General features: G+C 36.3%; 1 protein-coding gene across 7 annotated transcripts in view; it reads right to left on the reverse strand.

The window, feature by feature from the left end:
* The window catches only part of ESRRG (estrogen related receptor gamma), a 385,239-nt gene that overhangs the window by 51,098 nt on the left and 308,463 nt on the right, over window positions 1–25,678 (reverse strand). For all 7 annotated transcript variants that reach the window (XM_009276836.2, XM_019471414.1, XM_009276841.2 and 4 more), the window contains one exon: window positions 1,527–1,637. In XM_009276836.2, coding sequence (XP_009275111.2) covers window positions 1,527–1,637 — 111 coding nt within the window. The remainder of the gene's footprint in view (window positions 1–1,526; window positions 1,638–25,678) is intronic.

A 25,678-nucleotide genomic window follows, 5' to 3' on the forward strand; every position in this document is an offset into this window, starting at 1 on the left:
TTTTTTTTTTTTTTTTTTGCCTGTTTGGTCTTGGCTTTTTTGGTATGCTAGGCTATCAACATTTCTACTCAATGACAATATCAAGTAAATGAAAAACTGACAATCTGTGCACCCAGGAAAACTAAACCTCTAATGAAATTAAGCATTAGAGTTTATTAAATTTTATTGTATTATCAGAAAGTTTTTATTATAATGTGCAAAATCTGCTTAGCGCAGCCCTAGATTGTATTTACAGAACGGTGGGACAGCTTATGGAGGCTGAGTAGAAGATGCCAGATTGGACAATTGAAGGAATATAATCAGCATAATGTTTTTTGGAAAGGCAAAAGGAAACTATGCCATATGTTCACTTAAGCCTTAATTTTATGTAAAACTGGCTGTTTTTTCTTTGACACAGCTAAAATGCCCTTTCACTTACAGTTCAAAGACTGTTTATTTGCTCTCCAGATCCCCATATGCTCAAACGTATTGTACACAGCACTGTCCCCTACTGGGGAACACAAATAGAAACAAATTCCATTTTCCATACAGCCAGGTATTTTCAAGAGCCTAAAACTGACATGTGTGTTGTCAGAGGCACAGGGGCGGAGGCAAATGGGAGACAAGGAGGAGCTTGCCCTCCTTATTTCTCTGGCTTACTTCCCTGTTTTAGGAGCAAATTAACCTTCCTGGCAGGAGCAACTGGATGTGTGTACTCTCATTTGAATTCAGAAGAATTTACAACACTTAATACAGCGTGCGTGCCTTTGCAGGGTAATACACTAGCCTCTTGCACTACAGCTATAATGCTATTAAATTTACTTCATGGAATTAGTACAGTCGCTGCTTGAGTTTATATAAGCTGCAAAGCAAAACCCCTAACTATTTTTAGTTAATCGCAAAGAGGATGGAACTTGTATTTTAGCAATGAGATGATCAGCTCGCTCTCTCTTTCTCTTAATTTCAGCCTGGCAAGATACAATCAAGGACATTATTAAAACATAACAAAACAAAGGAAAAAAATCCATAAGGGTACTAGAGCCCAAACTACCAATCTATGCTTGTTATTAGTGTGGCATATTGCTGTTTTAATCTAATGCTAGGCAGTGTATTAATCTATAGGTATAAATTAATGAGGCTCTTAATGTATTTTCATTGGGAGGTTGAGCAGTCAAACTCATTTAGTTAGTGAAAACTACAAAAATCACTTTCTTGTGAAATCTGAAACTAGCAGCTTCAATGAACTAATGAGCACAGTATGAACCATTTTATGTACCACTGAAAATAAAGATAACCTGTAAATGTAAAATTTGCACTGCATAAACCATGCTTTTATACACTTCCACTTGTAAAAATATTCTTTGTTCAACTTGACTTGAGAAAGATGAGCATATTTAAAACAAAATATGTTAACAGCTAAATGGATATAGTGTTCATGGTAGTATCTTCTGACCAAACCCTTGTCCCAGTCAGAAGGAGTTTAGCAAACAGAGCTAGGAGTAATACCTTGTATTCAAAGAGAAATTTTGTCTGTCTGGTGTACTCACATGGCTTTTTTGCTGGCTGAACTAGCTGAGGGTTCAGGTATGGGCTATTCTCTGCATCTATTCTGCGCTTGTACTTCTGGCGACCTCCACGTACTCTGTCTAGGCGGACACCTACATTGGGAAAAACAAGCAAACGTAATTAAATATGAGGATGCCTCTCAGGTAACAATCTTCTATCTCCTGCCTTCCAATATTTAAAACGCATGTTTATTTCAAAAGACTAATTTTAGAAAGCAAGGGAAAGCAGCACTACAAGTATTTGCAAGCTGTTCAGATTTTCACACATGCAAGACTAAATATACAACATAATTTCCTGTTAGTTTAAAACCATTTGTTCATTTTTACATATTATTAAAAACAGCTAACAAGTTTAGTTTCCATTTGAAACAGTCTGATCTTAAGTCGTCTTTGCCAGAAGCAGAAGTTCAAAGCTGTAATAAACACCATGGATATACAAGGCTAACATTATGAGTAGAGAAGTACAGAGAATTAGAACTTTAGGAACAACGGGTGCTGTATACAGTTTAGATAGTCAAAACCAATGCTTTTCATTAACATGGATTAACATGCCCGGAGGATACAAAGTAAGTATCCTTAGTAAAATAAGAACATTTATGTGGCTTAAAGACCCAAAATGGTTCATGAGGGTTTGAAAGACATTGTATAGGTGTTCATTTGGATGTCATCAATGATGAATTAACATTTGTGTTCTACCTCCAAATAGTTCATTGCTTCAATAAAACATTCTGCTACCTGTTTTGTATGGATATATAGGAGTTTACGTTCCTGAAACAAGCTACAGCTGTTCTCACAGACAAAATGAAAAAAGGAGGGGAAAAGAAAGACGGTAGGTCCTATAAAACAATGAAGGATTTTTATTTCCTTCTGAGTCACCCAGGCAGATTTCCAGACAACCGGGATGAATGTCAGTATAACCAAGTAGTAATGTAACACTGAAGTTGAAAAACTCGGTACATATGCAGGGCAACAGGACAAATAATACCAAGTGCAAATTTGTCCCTGATGACATGGATTTAACTAGACAAGAATGCAAGGACACATTATGTATCAACGATCCCTGTGAGCGATAGAACAAAGTGCAGCTCACTTTCTCACTTTTCTTTTCATTGTCTATTTTAGCTCTCCTCCCTCTATTTACCTTTCTATTGCCATTGTTGTGCCCTGCCCTACTACTTCCCGTCTCCCTGTTCTCTCCCTCGCAGGAAATACCTCCAGAACTGGCTTCTGGACTGCAGAGAAGCCACCACCAGAGAAGTTACAGTTTATGTGCACAGCAAGAAGAACACAGCACAGAGTTTACGTGCTGCCCATGAACCTGCACTGGTAGCACAGTCTCGTCACCAGGAAACGTCTGTCAGTCCTCTTTCATCCAAAGAGGACTGACTGGGTTTTGGTGAAGAAAAGTCATTTTGCCAAATAGCCAGAAATCCAAGGCCAGCTCTTGTCATTTTGTTTTTGTTTCTTCTTTCATATTTCTTGCTTTTTTGCTTTTCCTGTTCTACTCTCCAAGCTGGTGTGAAACACCAGAACACTCACTAGCTGAACCAAGGAAGATGGCAGTTTACAGATCCAAGTCTGTACTCTTCTACTGGCAGGGAAGGCTTTGCAGGCATGGGGTTCTCATTCACCCAGACGGACTGTTGATATTCATAAAGGTTAGTAACACAGGAGATACTTCACTTAAGGTCACAATCAATGTCTGTAACTGTAACGCAGTGAATTGTATGCAACAGTGCTCAATACTTCTTGCTCACCAGGAAAGTGGGTAATGATCACATGTATTTAACAGTGAAATTCCATTCAGTTTACTGCAGAAGACTGTGTATTTCACTCCCCCAAACTCAAGAAGTACACTTCTTATTGTACGTTACCAATTATACTTTTGTAAATCACATTATATAAATAATAAAACTAATCAACCACATACCCGAACAGGTCAGTGTATAATTATGAATGAAATCTTATTTATGGCATTTACCTTTATCACTACCAAACTTGTAACTGATTTGTGGTCTAAGCTATTTGATAAAATTAATGGTGATTCAATCAACAAAGCGTGGTTATTTTTTGTTTGTTTTTAAAGTTATATGTAGAAATGCATGAACTACAAGACCACTCTAAAAACTGATAGTCAAAAGCTTTTCAGAGCTAACGATAACTCAGTGTTCTCCACCCTTGAATCGGGAGTTTGAGCTACACCTGAAGCAAACAGGATCCAGGAAGATACACTGCCATAAAAAAAAATAGCAAAAGACCAAGGTTTGACAGTTGAATATTCAGAAATAGGCAGAGGATTAGAACAAGCCATATGCAATATTGGTGGGATTATGAAAAAGACTGCCCAGCATTTGAAGAAAAATAGAAAGAAAATGATTTCTGCATAATTCAGATGCTATCCTTCTTTCTGCTTGGGAGCAGATTTCATAGTGATAAAAGATGGATAGCATCAGACAGAAGTATGTTTAATCAAAAAGTAATGGAACTGAAGCTTAAATTAAAATAATATAAATCTACCAAGATGAACAATTTTTTTACCTCCTTTGCATTTGCCAAGATACACATGCAAGTCATTCACACACTCAATGGAAGGAAATACAGACGAATGTCACAATACCAAAATTATACATAGCTCCACGTACTCACCTATTATACACATATTATACAGCTATATATTATATAGCTATACCTATAAAAATAGCAACTTACTTTTTCAAAAAAGAAAAAACTATAATTCTAAATAACTGGGGAGTAACGGTATTGCACATTTTAAAATTACCTAAATCTATAATATAACTAATTCCAATTCTAATGTGAAAACATTTTTGATAACATATTACCAACAGAATATAAATTAGAGGTTTATAACCCTTTCATTAAAACTGATACGGAGTTTACTATCATTTTCGCTCCTAAGCTTTCCTTGCTCATAGTGCCATTACAAAGTAGCTATCTTTGAATGAATTTCTGATAATCTAACATACCCTAAGTGGTATTTTACTTCCCAAGAGTCTTTAAAAAAGTAAACACAATGCAAGACACCACTTAAGAAAGGACACCCATCTAATATTACATAAAAACTTGTTGGAGTTTGGCAGTTACCAAACTGAAATCCAGAGATTCCTGTGTATATGCATGTATTTTCCCCTGTAACTCCCATAGTTTGTATGAGAGAATTCATTACATAAAGATAAGTTTATCTGCTCTCAAGACAGTAACAGCTGATGCCTTCTTTGTTAGAAAAACAAAGGGAAGAAAGAAAAACAATTTTGTCCACAAAGATCTTCATTTGGGGGGAGGGGCTCAACATCTTGATGACAGAGGTAATTGCTATAATTCAACACATACTCTGTACTCAGACTATTAAAGAGGATATTGTGGCATCTAGCTAGTGTACAGGGAGAGGTTAAGTAGACCTCTGCTTTAGCTCTGCTGTGCATGTAGCTTGCCAGAGTCTTCAGCAACTCTATTCACTCACCCTATCAGTCCTCAGCCGCAAAGTGAAAAGAAAGATATCCACCCCACCTATATAAACTAATGGCACATCTCCAAATGAATTGCACTGCACGTATTATCATTACAGTTTTTTTAGGGTCAAAACATCCATTAATGTCACTGAACAAAGCTCCACTGAAGACAAGCAAGTTGATTCTCTGCATTCCCCAACACTGAGTTTCATTTTAAAATTCTTCAACAGAAAAACAAAACCAAAAGCCCAAATGAGAAAAATAGGGATGACCACAGGGTACAAATAGAAAGAACAGGCCTGCTACCAGTTATGATACCAGTTACTTTCAACAGTCAAGTGCAACACCTTCACTTTACATCTTAAGACAGGCACAACTCATGAACTCATCTGTTCAGGAGTGACGAGTAGTCAACACATTTTGACATGATTTAGAAAGGTCAGAAGATAAGGGTTAGCCTAGCATTGTAAGATATGGAAAGATGGAAATTATGTAAATCAATGCAATTGCTACTTTTTTTCAAAGAAGGCAATTACACATCCTGATACAACCTAAAAACTTCTCCAGCTGGCCTTAAGGAAGAAAAATGGTCTCATAGTTACTATACGAGCTTCTACAAAAAAGGTTCACCTCCTGGTTCCTCACACAATCTTTGCATGATTTCTGTCAAATGCTTACCAACACACAACAAAATTATACTGGGCATTTACTCTAAAGTGAAAGTGTCCACATAGTCTTGCACAGAAATAACTGAAGACGAGGGCTGATGTAGACAATGAGCTACCCACCAGGTACTTCAATTGAAACAACTTAACATAGGCAAACCTGAACTCTCCATTTTCTCTGGATTTCCTCATCTGTTCCTTCCTCACCAACAGTCGCAAATGATTATTCCTGTTCTGTAGTCCTTTTCTCACACTGCCTTGAAGCCTTCATGTAGGCAGGTACCCACTGTGACTGGTGCTATATAATCAAAAAGACTGCCCTTACCCCAATATATCATTCTTTTTGCAATTCGAGTCCTCAGTATGACAATCCTATTTAACAATGGCATCTATTTTTCCATACAGATCCAAGCCATATCCAAAGTATACTATTTATTCCTTCATAATCTACCTCTCTTTTTCTTTTCCATTCCCTCCTTCTTACCTGGGCTACAAGTCTCCAGCGTTCACTTGTCCCACAAACATTCTTGTCCTTTCCACAAAGCTGTATACCCACAGGAAATCCTCAGGCTAACTTCGAAGGCATTTGCCCAATCCTTCAAATCAAGACCTACCAATACCAGGACTGCCTGTAAGAAATCGCTTATTACTTATAATCAGGGATAGCTTTTTATTTTGGAAAAAATAAATCTAATTCACTTAAATACGAACTAATATCTGAATAAATCAAAACTCCTTCTCTACCTTCCAGTACCTCAGTAAAGAACAGGTTTGAGGTCAGAATCAAATCTGTAATTTTGACTTCTTACGGAAATTTCAAATTCTGCTCCCCTTCCATCCTCCCTACATGAGAGATTTATGGCAAGCAGGTATGTTCTACACCAACACCGTTCTGGCAAGCTCCACCTCTAACACAGCACTCGATATGTACTAAATATATTCCTATCTCATTTTTTGAGATACGTAACTGGGTAAAGACCCATTTTATACAGATGTCTGTAAGATTCCCAGCATTGTCTTGAATTTTACAGTAAGACCAGTAAGAATGGATACCCACATAACTTCATCTTGCTAAGCTTCAGAGGAACATCAGTAGCAGAGGCAAAAAAACAGATTAACAGCAAAACTGGAAAGAGTAAAAAGGATTTTAATGGCAGGTTCTGATGTGGTTCTCCTCTGGGACAACATCTTGATAGAGTGTTCCAGTTCACTTGAACATACTGTGCTTATTTGTAAGATTGCTGGGTAAGCTTGGGTGAACATTATAAACTCTGGGATTTGCGTTTATTCACATAGAACAGGAAAACCAGCTGATTTTTCCACCATGAACACAGACAGAATGTATTTAGAGATAAGAATGCATGGTCATCTAGTTACTCTTTAGACAATTCGGTAATCTCTATAGTTTGGGATTAGAGAAGTGTGAGGCCAGTGCATTAATCCTGCAGTCTGAAAGATTTGCAGTGGAAAAAAATACTTGCACTTTAAACCACAAATGACCTCTCTCAATATAGTAGAATCATGCAGGAAGTAACACAGCATGAAGAAAAAGGATAATATAAGCTATCTTTTCTTCTGGATCTGCATATTTGTTTTATGTGCTGAATTATAAGGATGCCAGAGAGCTTCTGAAATCAGTTTGTAAGGTATTTGGATAATACCACGTGCAGGTAAAAATTCAGCTAAAGATATAAAATATGTGTCCATGAGGCAGGTAATATTTTGAAAACAGAGTCCTAAGTCATCAAAGAAGATAAAAGCTATGACTCACATTAAAGCTTTCCTGATCTACAGCTGAATTAACAATTAGCAGGGGAAGGCTTTAGTGTTTTGTCTTCCGATAGCTATCTGCACTATTAAACACATTATTTAGTGTAGCATAGGAAGTCTAAAAATCATCCTCCTACTTTACATTCAGTCGGTACCAAAAAGTATTTGTTAATACGGGATAAAATTGGCTGTCCTCAAGAATGCCTATAAAACAATTTAGTTCATGAACCTGCCCATATAATGGACAGAAAGACAAAACAGTGTTTATTACTTTAATATCCAACTTGCTCTGTGACTATAAGTTGCTTAATTTATCTCTTCCTCCTCCAAACAGTTGCAACTGCCCATATAATGGACAGAAAGACAAAACAGTGTTTATTACTTTAATATCCAACTTGCTCTGTGACTATAAGTTGCTTAATTTATCTCTTCCTCCGACAAACAGTTGCAACAACAATTTACTATTAAAAAAAAAAAAAGATGTATTGAGCCAATTAAAATATTTCGTAAATCTTTCCAGGTTGAAAAATCAAAAAAGAAAAATATTGCCTTTGTAAAACAAATGTTTCAAACCAATGTTTTGTTTCAGATTTTGCTTATGTTTAATAATTAAAAATGTTTCTAAGCAACCAAATGTAAGCAACATTTTGAAAAATCCAATTTTGTCCTGGGAGGAGGGGATGAGAAGGCTGGGTTTTGGCAAAGGAACTGAAAAAAAAGATCTCTTTGGTTAAAGCCCAGAGTTGTTTTTTTTTTTTCCAGTTTGACAAAAGAACTGATAAATGTGTTACTTACACAGCTCAGTACTCAACCTCTCTTGAAAGGAACATTAACTTTGCATGAACTAATCATCTACATGCTGAATTTTTGTGCACTGTCATTTATGCATTAAAACATAAAAGAACATGCATAAAATCCACTTAGTTTTCCCATGCAAATGAGATTTTGTGTAAATAAATTCTATTATTTCTTAGCGCAAGTGATTTCCATTGAAGAATGGCCCATAAACAAAGATGTTCACATGAAGAAAACGTGGCATAAAATGTTTAAGAGTACTACCGTTGCTTTACATTTTTTAATGGTTCCATATGAAGCTAAATATCCTAATCTGTGACACTGACAAATACAAATTAGGTCACACGCAACAGGTGAGAAGTTTTAATTGAATGTCTTCTGTCTGCAATTCTGACAAAAGGTGAATGAAAATAAATGAGTCTGGCAAGACAGCCCTGAGCCTTACAATACCCAATATCTCATTATTTTTAAACAGCTATCTATAAACTGATGCTGACAAGCCTTGAACCTTTTATTTCTGTTCAAGAAGAGGTGAATGTGCAGAAAGAAAGGGAAAAAAAAAAAAAAAGAAAAACAGGACAGCTACTTTGTTGCATTAAACATGCAACACCCCTTATTAGCTCTCAAATATTACAAAAGAATACCTTTTACATTTCACGTAAGAACTTATAAAAAAAAATCTGTTTCTTTTCCGGAAGAGATACACTCTATGCACTCAGCTCCTAGTGCCTAAATTTGATCTTTTCTGAGTGTTATACTACCAGAACTTCATTAGAATTATGCTAGACTCGCACTGATTTTAGAGAGACTGAAACTAGGCCACTAAATACAGGCTACAATACAGGCTTCTTTTCCTTCACTTTTCCAAAGTGAGGAAGAGCCTATGTTGCAGCAGAATGTGTGTATTTGTAAACTGTGAAGGAAAAGCGATGCAGAACTAAGACTGTGAATATATAAAGCCCTGATGTTTCTGAAATGAAACTGTTACCATCACATAACACTCCTCTCCACATCACCTGAATTACTAATACACTAATAACTAGGAAGCAGTGTAAAATACTGCAAAAGCTTTTATGAATAACACAGAAAATACTGTTGCTAATTGCACCATTAAATTTCATGTCAATGTGCTTATATATCATAACCATGCTGTATAATAGTATATGCCTTATTTTTTTAATTATACATACGATGTCCTGGGACAAGGTATAAGAATAAATAAAGGCAATCTATCACTAACTAAATACCACAGTTCTTACCTTAATTTATTTAAATAATAGTTACACAAGATGCTATCTTGTTTCAGAGTTCAAATTACAACCAATTTAATGAAGTGGAGCTTGCTGGGCTGTAAAGTCATTACTGCATCAATACACTTGTAACCATTACTTTAAGGTGACAAGCGCAGACTGGGCAAGTCAGCTTGGCTGATGATCCAAGGAGAGGGCATGGAACACCAGAAGACAGAAAGGTCAAAAAGTAAGTTTGAGCAAGGTCATACCAATGCCTGAAGGTCAAAAGCAGGCCTTTATTCTAGATCACATCACCAAAGCTTATAAAGAATTCAAGAGCTATGCTAGTGACAACTCTAATAGAAAAGAAGTCTAACTGAAGTTCTGGACCATTTGCTGGCGACTCTCAAGAGAGATGGGAAGATCGAAATGAAATGCGTTATAATAATTGGACTGTGAAGTACCAGTAGCATGAATCAAGATCTCAATACCCTTTTCAGATACAATAATGTGCAGTTTCACAATATTTCAGTTAGTGACTTGGATGATGTGGGATTCTGGAATTAATCTGAGATCCAGAAGTCACGGGAACATTCTTAATAGTGTGAGTTGAAACAGTTATAGAAAATCATATCGCTCCTACTGGGACCAAGAAATAGCTTGCTTAGAATTAGGATTTCAATCTAGAGGAAGTGATTTCATTTTGCTGGAACAGAACCAGAGAAAACTAAAGGATCACTTTCATCATACTAAAGCTTTAAAACAGATGTACAATTCACTGAAATATTAAAAGTTCTTTACCCTAACAAACATGTTACCTAAGTTTGTTTTTTTTTCTTTTCTGTTTTATTATCCTCTTCTCCCCCTTGGGACAAAATCTTTCTCATCTTCCTCAAGGAGTAGCCAGTCTGTGCTGAACTGTACAAGAGTAAGATGAGCAAAATTTAGCTTGCAAATTGCACTCATCTGGCAAAGTAAGAGAGACTTACCTTTTCAGTTAAGGTGGCTTTATATTGCCAGTTGAGTCTAAATTGGCCTTAGTGCAAAAATATATGTTCTCACAGAATTTTGGACTTCTCCAAGCCAATTCATGGAAACACCATTTTGACATTGTCTTTTCTCTTAGTACACCTGCAACAATACTAACTATCCCTGCAATCTTTCTCATATTCATGTATTGAGTAATTATGAACCACACTTTTGTTAGTGCAGCACTACGCAATTCTTCCCTGCTTTTTTTATTCTCTTAAAGAGTAAGATAATGATTTGTGTAACCTCATCAATTTCACACTTCATCCTTCAAGCTTCCTCAAAAGGTACGGCAGAATTCTGAACTTATTCCCTCTTTCCTCTGCATGCTATTTTATGGCACTGCAAAATCTAGACCAGGTGGCACAATGGGAAAACAGCCCAAGAAGCTTACACCATGTCTCAGCCTCTGGTTGGGGCTAACACATTTTTAGGAGCATTATATTTTATCATGGTTTCTAGTCTAGGCATACTTCATCAATTTCACCTATACAGAAGACTGTATTGGAAACGAGAATATCTAAAGTAATTTAATGAGTGCATGCCAGCCTGATGCCAAAAAAATTGGGGTACTTTTAAACCTAAGCATCAACTTTATACGAAAATGTGGGCTTGGAAAATGTGATAGATATTCTTATATTTTGGCTTTACTTTTGCAGCCAAAATATGAGCATTTTGTCTTTTGTATTGTTATTTTGTTTGTGAATTTTTTTCAGGATTAGATAGGAGTTACACAACAGGGTTTCATTTGGGGTCTCAGAGTACTCTTGCAGTACAATCACAGCATAATTCTAACTTCAATATAAAAGAAGATCTTATATTACTAATTTCAGGCGTCTTTGGCAAATGACATGGCTTTTCTGTACTTCGCTCTTCCTGTCCACGTAATGTAATTTTCTGTTTCTTAAAATTCTACCTGCTACAAGAGTAAAGTTCAACAGTGGCTTATATGAGTTCATAGTACAGACGGCCACATTTTATGACTGTGAGGAATTTGAAATTCCTGGTTTCTACTCCCTTTCTGACTTCTCTGAGTAGTTGCTTATTTTAAAAAGGGGAATCTTTATCTGCTACTTAGGAAGGAAAAAAACAGTGATCTAGGTTAATATGTTCAGACTGGAAGGTACTGACATACCACATCACAGCATCTTCCTGTGCAGCGTTGCTCCTGCCTGAAAATCTCAGAGTTACTGCAGAAGAGTTTTTTTGTTTCACTATTTGCAGTGGGTTAAAGTGATGATTGTTCAACAACAAAACTAAACTTCAAAATTAAGTGGCTAGATGGGCATCAAATCTAGCATAGTAAAGACATAGCATAGTAAAATAAAGAAAATAATGTAAAATGTCAATGTGGTGGAATTGCTTCCTATTAGTGTTATCTTGTAGCATTGTGTTGAAAGGTGGAAACAAAGAAGGGAGATACATTCTCTGCATATATTATGGTTTCTGGAGGTGGCAGATAAAAACATTCCAACGTGTGCAACTTAATGAACGCTGGGAAAAGAGCACTCAGGAATAAAGTATTTGTCTCTTCCTCAAAAAAAGTTGGGTAGTAGTGTATCTAATGATGAATATAAAGGTAGAGTCTGTAAAAAACCCTGATGATTTACTCACAAAATTGTATTCAGTAATCAACAGAAAAATAAATTAATTACACAAACCCTTTACAGATAGTGTTCTGTAATTTCTGGTCATGACAGTAACAGCCTCGGGAAGTCCTGCAAGAGCATTAGTACAGAGTATTTTTGTCTACAATGTGCTACAATTAATCTGAAACTTTCTTCTGCCCCCAGCACCCCTCGGTATTAAGGAATGTAATTGATGTGTCCTTCATATTAAATTCAAATGTTTACTTAAAGGCTAAATACAGCACACTAATTTTTAGTTCAGAATTAAAAATCTGTCTGCAAAGTTTCTGAAAGCAGAGGGAAATGAAGGTATTATAATAGAGTATTTCTGAGAGAATGGTTCTTTATCATAGCTCCTCGTTGTGCAAATGTATTTGTGTCTGCACATACATTCTTACATATATGAGAAGTGTTCAAAGCCACACACTAAACCGGTGCCTAAAATCAAGACGTTGTAACATTAAATCCCCAGTGTGTGTTCGATTAAAAATCAGCTGATTTTCAACTTGTGAGTGATCCACTCAAACTGGCCTTGCCAGGAATGGATTTTATAAACGGCTTTTACTGAGGCTCACAATCCCATCCACAGAACTCCGCTCAAGAAATAAGTATTCATACTTTATACAAAGTATCAGAGTGTACAAACATTTGCCCCAACATTTTCCAGAGTACTGAGAAAACTGCAGGTGTCAGTGGAAGGTCTGGTTGAAGGGATGCTGTCAACTCAATTAAAGCCTTTACATTTTTAAATAGGTATTTGTATATTTACATAACATTATTGAAACAAATGTTTTAAAAATGTCTTTTCCTTTGTCTTCATATAACCTTTCCCCTGTTATTCCATGAATACCAGCATCAAAGAATTGTGCATACATGAGAATCAGAAAGTGAAACTGAACAGAAAAAACCCAAAATTAATCAATCAAGTTCTGATGCTAAGGTTCAGTGTGGAGCAAAATAGGGAATGAAATTTTTTAATTATTTAATTTTATAAGAGAAACCTCCAGTCCTTCGATTGAATTATATGGGCAGATCTATATAGTATATAAAAGTATTAGATTTGGTGAAACATCGTAAGATTAAAAAATGCATGCTATTTTTTGAATCTTCTAATGTTCACTTCCTTTCCCTTAGCACAGAAAGGACTGAAATATTCCTGTATATACATGTTTATAAAAATCCTAAGATAATATCTGGCTTTACCAGCTTAGGCCTGAAAAGAACACCAGATTAAATTTTTATAATTCCTGTAACAAGTGTATATATTCTGTGTTTTGTCTTGGTAAAGCAATGGAAAAGAAAATGAAACACAAGGACTTAACAGGTACAGGCAAAGTTCTGTGGACATAAATGAAAAAAATCTAAGTAACTCTTCATTTTGAATTTTAAGTATTCTCCCAAACATATTTAACACTTCATTCATGCCCAGCATGTAACTGATTTACACATTAGCTCATATATCCTGCTAGCCTCATAACCCGACATACTGCCTCGCACGCTGGAGTGACGGGTTATCCTGTTTGTGGCCTCTGCATCTCATCTCGAGGGAATACTTGAGCAATTAATGGAAAGTTTATTAGTGATACCACTTTATTGGTATTACTGCTAGAAGCTTTCCGTACAAAAGCGTAATGGTTAGCCTGCATATCGACTATTCTTTCACAGCTAGCACTAGGAGTGGATCAGAGTTAATGCAGAAAATCCCAGTTGAAAAATCATAATTGTAATATGCTCAGTGTTTTCCAGCCTTTTTGACTGTCCATAATGTTACGCACAATTAATACTACGAGGTAAATTGATTTCACTTTAATAAAACACAATAAATTTTGAAACAATTAGACAATATACTCTGATTATAAAATGCCCCTGCTCTAAAACAGAAAACGGTGACAAATTTCTTCTAATCTCATAGGTAACGCTGGGCCTTTGGGAAATGGGCTAATAAATTCTAGTTTTCTAAACCAGGCAGACTGATTTACTGCAAACTTCCCCCATTACAGTTATAGTAGATGTCTATCAAATTGCTTATGAGAACAAATTTATGGAAAATATCCAAGAGTAATGCTTTGTTCTTATTAAAATATATGAATATGTATGCAATTTTAGCCAGACTAAATGAACAAAACAAAACAAAAAGAAAGAGAAAAAAGGTCAACAATTGTTGTCACGAGAACTATTCTTTTCCACAAGAAACAACTCCTCCCTGTTAAAAATGCCTTTATATAAAAGATGCTTGTCTGAGGAGAATATTTTTGTTTAAATTGTAATGGCAACTGCCATGAAGAAAAAATGTACAAAGTGTACAAGGGTATGTTAATACAAGTAATTGGGCGACATAATTACATAAACATTATTTAAAAGATGAAATAAAGCATAAAATTTCCTCATCTCCAGAAATTATGATGCAGAATTTAAAAATAATAATAATTTAGTTTTAAGTCAATAATTCCTGACAAGCACAGTCTATTTAAATTGGCACATGCTTACCCTTCTGAATGCAGATCTCAATGGGAATATTCACCATGTGCAATGCTAAACACACGCATATTTTATTTTTCTAGGGGCCACAAAAAGAGTATTTACCAAACAGGAGACCAAGGTCTTCTCACTCAATGCATTGCAAATCTAGCATAATTCTCCTGAAGTCTGTACATTTCTCCAGAGTTACTTCTAAGGGCAAGAAGTGCAAACAATTTACTTTCATGGACTTTGTATTTTTTCCAAATACTGTGTTCCTTTCAAAGTTTTCTGCTTTCTCTCCTATTTCTCTCCCAAAGTTCTCTTCCCCCCATTAAAACACATACGTTGGACTCTTTCTTTCTTTCTTTTTTCTTTTAAACATGTAACTATACATTTCTATCTGGATTTCATTTCTATGCACTGTGACATCCAGTTTAAAAGACATTAAGTCTAAAACAAGAGCAGAATTTACTGGGTAAAAAGATGACAGGTTATGTAGAAAATAACCTAATTAAACAAACCCACAAACAGAAACCTAGAGAAATATTTCAGGATATTTATAACTAGCACCCACAAAAGAAACAAATGTGTATAATCCTCTCACAAGGATAGTTTTTGAGCAACTTAACCATGAAGTGTACGTACAAGTCAATCCAAAATTGTGTTTGTGACATCCACTGCAACATCCAAGTGTCTGCTCATCATCATACTCTCAGTACGATGATAAGAGACTTTCCATACTAGTTCACCATAAAATTCAGTAATAATTGAATTGTATTTCATCTTCATCAGAAACCCAAAATTTCTAGCAGAAAGAGCCTTGGACATATTATGAAACACCTTTTCCAATGTCCCCTTCCATGAAACACGTAGTGCGCTTTCACCTATTACTGTATATGTTCCTCCTGCCATATTTGAACAGGGGATTCTTCTAGCTGTTGGGGTTTTTCTTCCCTTTTTTTTGATTGAAACATTAATAATTTTGAATTATTAAGAATAGTGTTCTTTTGCCTTCAGTAGCAATTAATTCAACAGAAGTTTTCCTAACATTGTTCTGCAATTTTAAGTTCACTTTCTGGGTTTTTTTTATACTTTTCCTGTCCATATACTCAAAGTAGACAGGGTAGTTCACATAAGGTTTTACTTGAAACATTTATATACATTTGCTATGATATTAGAGACATTAAAATTCTTAGGTCAAGAGAGGACAATCACAGCTTAAAATATTTATGCAAAGTGGAAAAAAACTACAAGAAAAATATTTACTTGACACTATTTCCAAGAGTATCAGAAATGCTCTTAGCATAACCATCATTTACTTTTAAGGCTTCTTCAGTTCCTATGAAAGTCAGATTATGGAAAAGGCTTCTTCAGTTCCTTTGAAAGTCAGATTATGGAACTGTAATCTATATCTGAAGGAAAGATACATCGAATTTGTTTTTATTACTAATCCATTCTTCTTGATCTGACCAAAGAAAGCACAAAAGAAACAGATGCACATTTATCTAAGTTCTAACTTCTTAACTGGATACAAAGGGCAGTCAAATTGTTATTAAATATAGATGAGTTCCCTGGGTCCTGTGAGTTCCCCATGAAAAAAATGTAATTGCTGTCACCTCTGTGATCAAGAAAACAGACATAGGCTTAAAGGAAAAGGAGATGACACGATCCATAACACGCTGCACTGAGTACACTTCTCTTTCTCCACCAGGAACTCTTGAGAGAACGATCACCAAAGGCTGCATGTGCTTTGCACATCACAGTGTAACTCGAACAAATTACACTGCATTGCTTAATGATTAATAAAAGGTAAGAGTAAAAATTCCTTACTCGTTCTTTTATCCTGCCTTACATAGGTAATCCTTCAATACAAATACAGGAAACTGAACACAAAGTAGTAAAGGTCTTGAGAGCTGTTGGCAAATAAACTCTCTGCGTGGTTCAGTTTCCAACGTTTAGATTTTGCCCCTGCCCGCACCTACAGATTACTCCCGTAAGTTCCAAAATTATACCTCGGACTGTCCTTTAAGCAAAACAAGCCTGTTTCTTCCTCTTCCTCTTTTCCCTCTCTTTGACCTTACAACTTTCTCTTTGGATCAGAACCTCCCTCTGCAACGTGCTTTGTTTGTTGCAGAAGATATTTTGATCCTGAGGTAAAATCTGGATCCATTTTTAGGTGTTCAAGTTTTTTTCTACTAATTTTAATCTGGACTAGATATATTCAGAAGAAAGGTATGAAAACATGCAGAGTTCTGAACAAGAGAGCACTGCTTTGTGCATTGCTATAATGACATCACAGGAATAAGACCTTGCCTATATTTTCAAAGGAAACTGATTCAAATGTTTTTCCTCAAAGCCTTAACTTAGTTAACCTGCAGAAAAAAAAGGAACTGACCATTGAAGAACACGCCTGTAAGTATGCTTATATCCAGCAAAATTACGTGTCAGTTACAGGAAACTTCAGTATGTTTTCTGGGAATAGTCAGCCATATCATTAATTGGAGAAAATCAAGATGGCACTGAGGGTGGATCCTATGAGGAAGGCCTTTGGGATTAAATATGGGACCTTTTTTAATCAGTGATCTCGATGGTCTTAAGAAATCTGATATTTTCTGATACTGTTTCTTAAGGTTTTACACGTTTCCCATTTGCTGACATGGGAGATTTATGTGAACATCATACACCTTGGCAATGCTCAGAAGCATTTGTTTCTTGAATTGAGGCAGGTTTTAGAAACTGTAACACAATTCATTTTTTACTGCCTTTTCCCCATTTTACCGAGTTAAGTTATTTTCCACTTGTCATGCCATTGTGTCAGAGATGGTGTGGTACAGTGGATTGATACCTCTTTATTATTCTCTCCAGCCTGTGCCTTTCCTTTTAGATTGCTCAGTGATCTTCTTTTCAAACTATCCACGAAGAGTGGAAGTATAGTAAACTTCGCTACTTTGTGCCAAGTTTGGGTCTGTTGTTCTCTCAATGATGGTACTTACATATTTCCTGAAACTAGGTTAACTTGCAGTTAAGCACTAGATCAATAGGAAACTTGGCCAGATATCCTAAAGACATCAACCCAGCAGAGTTTTAGTGATAACTGGACCTTTAAATTAAGATTATAAGCAAAAAGCAAAAATGAGAATATACTGCAAAATTCAAATTGAGACTCTTATCTTTGTCCAGTCCTTTTTACGCTCAGTATGAATTTTAGTACAACTTTCACAGACCAAAGATTACTCAAATTCCACATCAAAAACTTCCTAAAGTTCAAATAAATCCAGAGCCAGAGTTCTGTGATTTTGATTGGTACCTTCCCTACATCCAGAATGGTGTGGTCCTTTTTTTTTTTTGTTCAAAGCCATTTCCACAAAACAGCATTAAAATACAGTTAAAAATCCTCTACACGGACTTCTTCATTTTTAAAATGATCTAATTAAAAGCTGGGGAAATTCTCCTCCTAGTTACATAAATACGTAAGATAGAGTAAAAAAGCTTTTCATATGCTTGTTTTTTATTTGTCCCATTCTATTCTATTGCTTCTACTCTGAGGAATGCACTTCTATCTTTGTACTAATCTTAAAGAAATGCACTCTATACTTTACATTTCTTAAGCCACGTAGTACACCGTACCACTAAGGTATACAATCCTTGTCAAAACTCCACGCAGTTGGCAATTGTCACAGTGAACTAAACAGTGGGATTTCAACTGCTGGATACTATACTTAACAGCCGGAGAAGCTCTTAAATTGTGTTTAAGAAAGAGAGGGCATAATTTATCTAGAGAAAATCCTCCTTTGGCAGCATATGCATAAGAAAGACAGACTCTCTGTCCTGAGCTGTAAAGGCAAATTGCAAATAAAAGTTTCTGTCTATCATGAACATACTTCACAACATTAAAAAACAAACGGGTTAACTATTATATACATAAGGTCTGAAGAATCAATAAAGAAATTTTGCCAGTGCTGGCAGAGATAGAAATGGGTTCAACTTCAGTTATGTGGACCAATGCAACTCAATGAAGTGAACAGACATCTTACCTGTTCACCTCAGACTGTTGCTACTGAACTGGGCCATAATCAGATGTTTTCTAGATAGCTGTCACATGCCATGCACCATAAAATGAATGGCAATGCCAAAACTGGTTAATGCAAATTATTTGATTTTAAGAAGTGTAAAACTAAGTCAGTTTAGAAATTAGAACAGAAAACAGATCTTATTACACGCAATTGCAACACAGTCCATCCTGACAATGGCAAAGATCAATGGCTAGGCTAGTAATTCCCCCGCTGAAAATAGGTAGGGAGAGACAAAGAATTCCTTTATGTCCTTCTCATTCATCAACAGATACCACAAAAAATTGGGTGGATTATTCAGTGCAAGTATCAAGTTACATTATTAATGTGAGGAACCAGACTAAATACTGTTTTGCAAGAAAGCAAGCATTGCAAAGGAACAAAACTACTGTAAAGATGCAAATCTTCATTTTAAAAAGTCAGTTATTTTGTGGATGTGCCCTCTCCCACTTTCAGTTTTGACGTACAACGGTTAACAAAACTTGAAAAATTTAATTTGGATGTAGGAGCAATGAAAATTGGTGCTTTTTTCCCATCCAAATACAGGATCTTAAGACAGCCCATGAAAAAAATGGGTAAGTCTATCTTTCAAGAGAAGGTTTTCCATCACACTTTATTAAGGAGCAGTTTACCTGAGGACACACTTAAAGATCAGTGGCATGTTCCACTGCACAAAGATCTGTTATTAAAATCAGGTGATTTTATACAGTTTTCTTGATGAACAAATGTCTGCAGTCCTTCCTCAGAGAAAACTCTGACTGAAACTCCCAGGCCACTAAAATCCCAATTGCAGACTTTTTCTAGCCTGAATAATATTCAACATACCCTCCTAATTAATGTAAGCAGTATTACTGCCATTTATCTTTCTTTTTCATTGTTTTTTTCTCAGTTACTTCTCCAGCAAAATGCACTGCATTTTATTGTTAATTCTGATAAAAAAAAAGAAATGAGCCAAATCAATTACAGTCCTCTGTCAATCTGTATGGTTGAGGCACAACTTTTACTGTTTTAATTAAATGAAGAAATGGGTCTATTGTTTAAAGGCATTAAAGAAGGCAATTCAAAACTTCAAGTAAAGCCTTTTTGTTTTTACTGAGGGGCAGAGATGCCTATAAAAGCAATGCAGGTCTCTATTTGAATTTCATAGCAGCTGTGAAATTTATAAGAACCACAGAAACAATTAGCTATCCATTTTTTCTTTTAGCTAAAGTACCACTAGTTCTAAAGGGTTTGGGTTGTGAAGACACTGTTACCTACAAAATGCTGCTGTGACTTTAATCCTGGGCTAGCAAGAAGACAGAATCCTTAATGAAGACGGAAATCTAACAAATGAACGGCAAAAAATTCTGAAGTAAAAACAACAACAAAAAGCCATAAACGTCAATGACAGGGGGAAGATTAGTGGAATTCTACTGTTTATCATCAATATAAAGGTGATCTTTTATATGATGACAGTAAGTTCCAGTCGTATTCCCATTAAAGTCAGTGGAAGTTTTGCCACTGAAAAAGAGCCCTCTGCATCGAAAAAGCCCATCAGGGCAATTTCAGATCAGTTGGTTAACATAGGTAAAATAAATACACAAAGAGCCAACAAAGACATCTGCACCAGTTAAAACTCCCTAAGTCCTTGAAACAGTATTAACACAGCATTTTGAAGTCACAGGAATAAGTCTTAAAAGGATAAGACTAGCCCCAGTTATAGACTGCATTTCCAAACTGCAATCGGCAGTTGCGGAGTGAAGTGGCTTCCAGGGAATCCTTCCTCTATTCATGGACGTATGCATATATAGCTATGAATGTACACCCAAGTAACAAGCTGTTCCCCAGGCATGCAGTGGTTTTTGCAGGCATCGGTCGTAACTGCCATTTTAGCCCTCTCAGTCCTAGTAAACAGGAGCACAAGGTGGGCTAAATAACACTTGTAGGATAGAGGTCCATGCAATACTACTGCCCACTACGCTAAATGGGATGTTCCACATATCCTTGCAAAGACTTGAGATGAGTTTTGGAAATTCATAGTCTTGCTCACTGTAAGGTAAGAAGGCACCAGAGGCCTATCTGCTGGTTACACAGTACGTATCGCATGTTACAGTCCCAATCCACAGAAAGAAAAGTGAATGACAAAAATTCCACTAACTTCAATGGGCTTGAGTGATGAGTTATTTGTTGTACAAAGTCTTTTTAACCACTACAGATAAAACTTGCAACAACAATATAGAGATTTTTTGTGGAAACTGATAGAAAAGCGCCACCTCACCTAGACCGCAAAAGAAATAACTCACTGGAGCAAGCTGAAAAAATCAAATGTTTTACTCTCATGCTAATTATATTTTACATAGATTATATATATAAAATACTAAAGTCTTCTCTTAACGTAATTACATATTTAGCATCTTTATTATATAAAAAAATTATCCCGAGAAACCCGAATTTCAACAACGGAAGTATTTGTTGTAAATGGGATTTGACATACGTGTGAAACTGGATAAAGGGATTTTCAATCGAAGTCTGTCTCCTAGCAAGCTCTATAGTAGAGGGTTGGCTCAACAGGGAATGCTGAGTAATTATGAAACTACATAACGACTCATCTTTACTTTTCTGACTCACTCTTTGTTGTGATCAGCAGAGGCTCAACCACCAAGCAAAGTTGGGACAGTATGCTGTTTACATAGTCCCCTTTTTCACTCCAAACATCCCTGGGCCAGAGGGATCACCAAAGAAGCCAGTCTAAGAACAACATAAAACATTATTGCTCTTCTGGTTTTCCCTAAATGCGCTAGGTAGCCATCACTTTATCCTGTGTACACCACATTCCATTACTGCCCAACCTAATAAAGACTTCTGTCACAGCAATAGCTTTTCATCTTCAGAGCTCCTTTCTCCTCTCCTGATAAGGCTGCCAACTTTACTCTCTGTAAATGAGCTCATGCGAACACTTTATTTTCGGCTTGTGGAAACAAAAAGGGCCATTGCTCAGCTTCAGAGCTTGAGGGGGCGGTTTTCTATCTTCAAAGCATGACCAAGGCGTTTGAAAGGGATTAAAATTAAACTGGTAAGCTTAGCTTGAAATAAGAAACTTGAAGCAGGACTATTGCACTCATAAACCCTGCTTTTTCTTTAAAAGCTTCAGAAATCCCTTAAAAATGGTTATTTTAAGTCATTTTTATTTGTGTACTCTTAAACCTTTGGCGACCGCTTAAATAACACTGCTAGCCAATAACCTGTGTTACTAGCAATAGCCGCACATAGCTGAGCATCTCACTTACAGGACAGATGGTTATCCCATCCCAGTGCACTCAGTTCAAAAACCTGTGAATTGCAGCTTCAGCTTCCTTATCCAAACAGCAAATAAATTAAATTTTTTTGCAATCAGTGGCATATGTTTGCATCTGTGTACAGAATGACTTGGGCCAAACCTGAATTGACATGTTTCATTCAGTGACATCCTAACTATTTTGTGAACGTCCAATTCCTATCACTGTTTGCTGTGCAATAAGGAGATGTGAAAGAAAAACAAATTTTTACAAAGACTTCCCCTGCTGTTAGATTTTATACATGAAATCTGTTTCACCTGATAGCTACTTACTATCTAGTAGCTACAAACATTTGTTATGTTTTTAAAAGCTTACATAAAATGTGTCCTTGGGAACAAAGAAAATTAACTATCCACCTCTTAAAATACTTTGCTTCCGTATCAGCTGTAGTTGGCCAGGTGGAGAACCAAGTGAGCAGTGGCTCAGGGCACAAGTATTCGTACTGTATAACATCTGTTTCAAAATCCACTCAAATCAAAATTATTTGATGGTCTCATATTACTAATCTGTCCACATCAGGAATGTACCAAAGAAGTAGAACATCTTGTTCAGCTCAAAATGAAGGCCCAACTAATACAGATGTCTGCAGTTAAAACTTAGCAGAAGCATGGGTTTAAAGGAAAGATACGTGGGAGTAAGGAGCGGTCATTTAGCAAAATGCTTCAGGAATTTTAGATATGGAGGTTTTCCTCAAGGTGCTCTCTACACGGTGTCATTCTTCAAGACATTGGAAATCTACTCTTACCACCTTATTACCATTGCTATTACTATTTCTAGATTCATCATCTTCAGAGGCCCAATATTGCTGTCCACTGCTGTATATCATACGTTTTGGGCTGTTCTATATAGCAAATTCCCCATTGTTGAAAAGTTTTAATGGCACAGTTCGAAAACAGAGTAAATAACATAGCAAAGGGAAACAAAACAGCCGTTCCTGACTAGAAAGACTTTTAATGTGAGTAAGTATCTAATGGAGTCTTGACCTTTTTAACACTATACTAAGACAAACACTGGTTATCCAGAAACTGCAAATGATGATTGGAGGGCGGAATCTCCATGCCAAAATTACAGGAAATTTCTGTTCAACATATTTTTAAATAAGAAAAGTGCAATGCAACCTTCCCTCTAAGAAACTTCTTGGAGAAAGAAAGGATTAGAAATAGTTGTGTCCAAAAACACTACAAAACACTACAAGAAAATACGAAGCTGGCCAGGATTGAACGCCAAAGCAAACATGAAAAGGAAGCTGGACAGAGATGGTCTTCCTATACCATAAATAGGAAAGGCGGCTTGGGAGATGGTTTGATTAGGTTCAAAAGAACCAACTTCTGAAATCACAGCCAGTAGCCAAGCCAGCTGTTAGAAACTGCCTCCAGCAAGTAGCAAAGCGCTGTTTAGTAACCACGCCATACATGCTTAGCTTGACAAGTGGGTCCTTCTCTACACACCCAACTAGGCAATCCTTGCCATCTTTTTGACTCGATCCCATCTTCATGCTCCCTGGTGCCTTTCCCCACCACAAGCTGTTTGATATTCATGAGTATCAAATGCAGCAAAGTCCTGAAAACAGCCTGGCTAGGAGACAACTTTATGTGAACGCTCGAGACGTTCTCAGGAACCTTACTCACTTATGAATGTAAGAGTCTGAAGTGGCTCTGACTGTGGGAGGGACCAAGACTCTGCGAATGTTTCATAGACTTGGGAGAAAAGCAGCCATTGTTATAACCAAATCAAGTAGCAAAATTAAAAGTTACGCGGAAACAACATCAAATGTTTTCTCAATGTGAACATTTAAAACCTAATTTAAAATTTGAGTGATTTTAAGAAGTTCTGTAAATATATCCTATGAAAAAATACTTCTGCATACCAAAATACATTGCATACCAAAATACACTGCATATTGAAAACAATACCATTAAACCCAAAGGGATGTACGCAAGACAGATTTGAAAACAAGTTCATGGCACAGCACTGGCCTGATCTTGCTTCTGCTACTTACAGCAGTTTTAAAAGCCTATTAACTTCAAAGGCACAGGACCACGTTACTGAGATTTAGCAGGCCCCCTTCATACTCTCATAGCATCTACATAATACTACCATAAACCTACTATTCTTAATAATAAATTATATTATTAAGAACTGGGGCCTCTGGCCTCCCTGGCCAAGCCATTAATCTGTTCCTATTAGCATGTAGGGTCTATAATGCAGGCTGGATACAAAAACCATTAGTAGTAATTAATTGCAATTGACTAATTGATGACAAGTGACTGATCTTAATCATGTGGAGGGACTTCGGGACCTAGTCTTATTGCAGAAGAGAGGTACTTTTGCCACTCCTAGAAGATGTATTTGCTCCATGTAGCTCAAAACCAGTTAGCATTGCCCAAGAATATTTATACCACGCAGCTGCCATTTTGGATTAACATGCTATACTCTATTCACCTGAGGCTGTTACCTCACTGTGATTCATTACATCACAATGATGTAACTGAAAATGAAATTGTAAATCAACATTTGTTCTGCTCTGTCTCAAAATAACCATCTTTCAAATACTATTTTGGACATTTAAAAACCTGTAGTTATCATCCCTTTAGTTAACATTGTTAGCAGTGAGAATGTACAAACTCAACTTTCGTGTCTCCCAGGGTTCAGATTTGGTTGCTGCTGTTTGTCCTTTTTTAAAGGGAAAGGAAAACTGAACTCATGTGTTCCCTGAGATTTAAATTTTTAAAAGAAAAATATTTCAAGCTTAGCCCAAGTTAGATTATTACCATCTCTCTTCTTTTATTGTGGAAAGGTACATCACAAAAGGAAAGCAACTACAGTCCAGAATCATTTCCATTTCCATGTGACTTTCTGCTCCACCACAGAAACTTTTCCACCCTTCTCCATTTGAGAATTCTTCTTTTTAACGCGGCATGCACTCCTGTTTCCCTCTGCAGCTAAAGGCAGTTGAGAGTATTTAGTATCTTGTTGGACAGGACAGTTAAAAAACACCTACAAGGAAACATCTTGTTGGATAAGACACCTACAATTTCTACCATTCATTCACAGTAATGGACTTTGAAATGGTCCTTAATGAGCACACGGGCATTAAAGAAAACCTAAACAGAGTTGTAGTGCTCCATCAAAAATTTTGACCTAAGGCCACTAAGTGCTTAGTGTTATGATAACTCTTGAGCAAAGACTGGAACACTTGAAGGGAAAAAATTCTTTCCTGTCAGAACAGAGCAGGCAACCCTATCTTCTGGAGAAAAAAAAAAGCACTGTTTTAAATAGAAGATTAGCAGAAAGTAGATGACATTAGGAAACAATGCAAAACAAATTTTGTAGTTAACTGAAATAAACTTGAACGGTAAATCTAGGATGTTGCCTGTCTAGTCCAATCCTTTTTTCTTTGGTTTGTGTTTATAAGAGATTTTGCTGGCTATCTTAATCACTTTGTGTCATGCAGTAAACTCCAGAGAATAAGCAAACAGAACCCTCTCATGGCCAGTAGCTGATTTTGGGTCAGACTGAAAAAAATGGTTTAGTGGCCTGCACTCCCTGTCTACTGAAGTTTTCTACTTGGATGGCTGTACCTCTGCTGAATTACTAACAATAATGTTTCTCTGTCTCAAAAATGAAGTGGGCATTGCTTGCAGTAGCAAATACTGAGCTTTAGGAGAAACATATTATTTGTAAAAAAAAAAAAAAAAAAAAAA

Source organism: Aptenodytes forsteri, unplaced genomic scaffold (assembly GCF_000699145.1).
Source record: "Aptenodytes forsteri isolate BGI_AS27 unplaced genomic scaffold, ASM69914v1 Scaffold465, whole genome shotgun sequence".
Lineage (NCBI taxonomy): Eukaryota > Metazoa > Chordata > Aves > Sphenisciformes > Spheniscidae > Aptenodytes > Aptenodytes forsteri.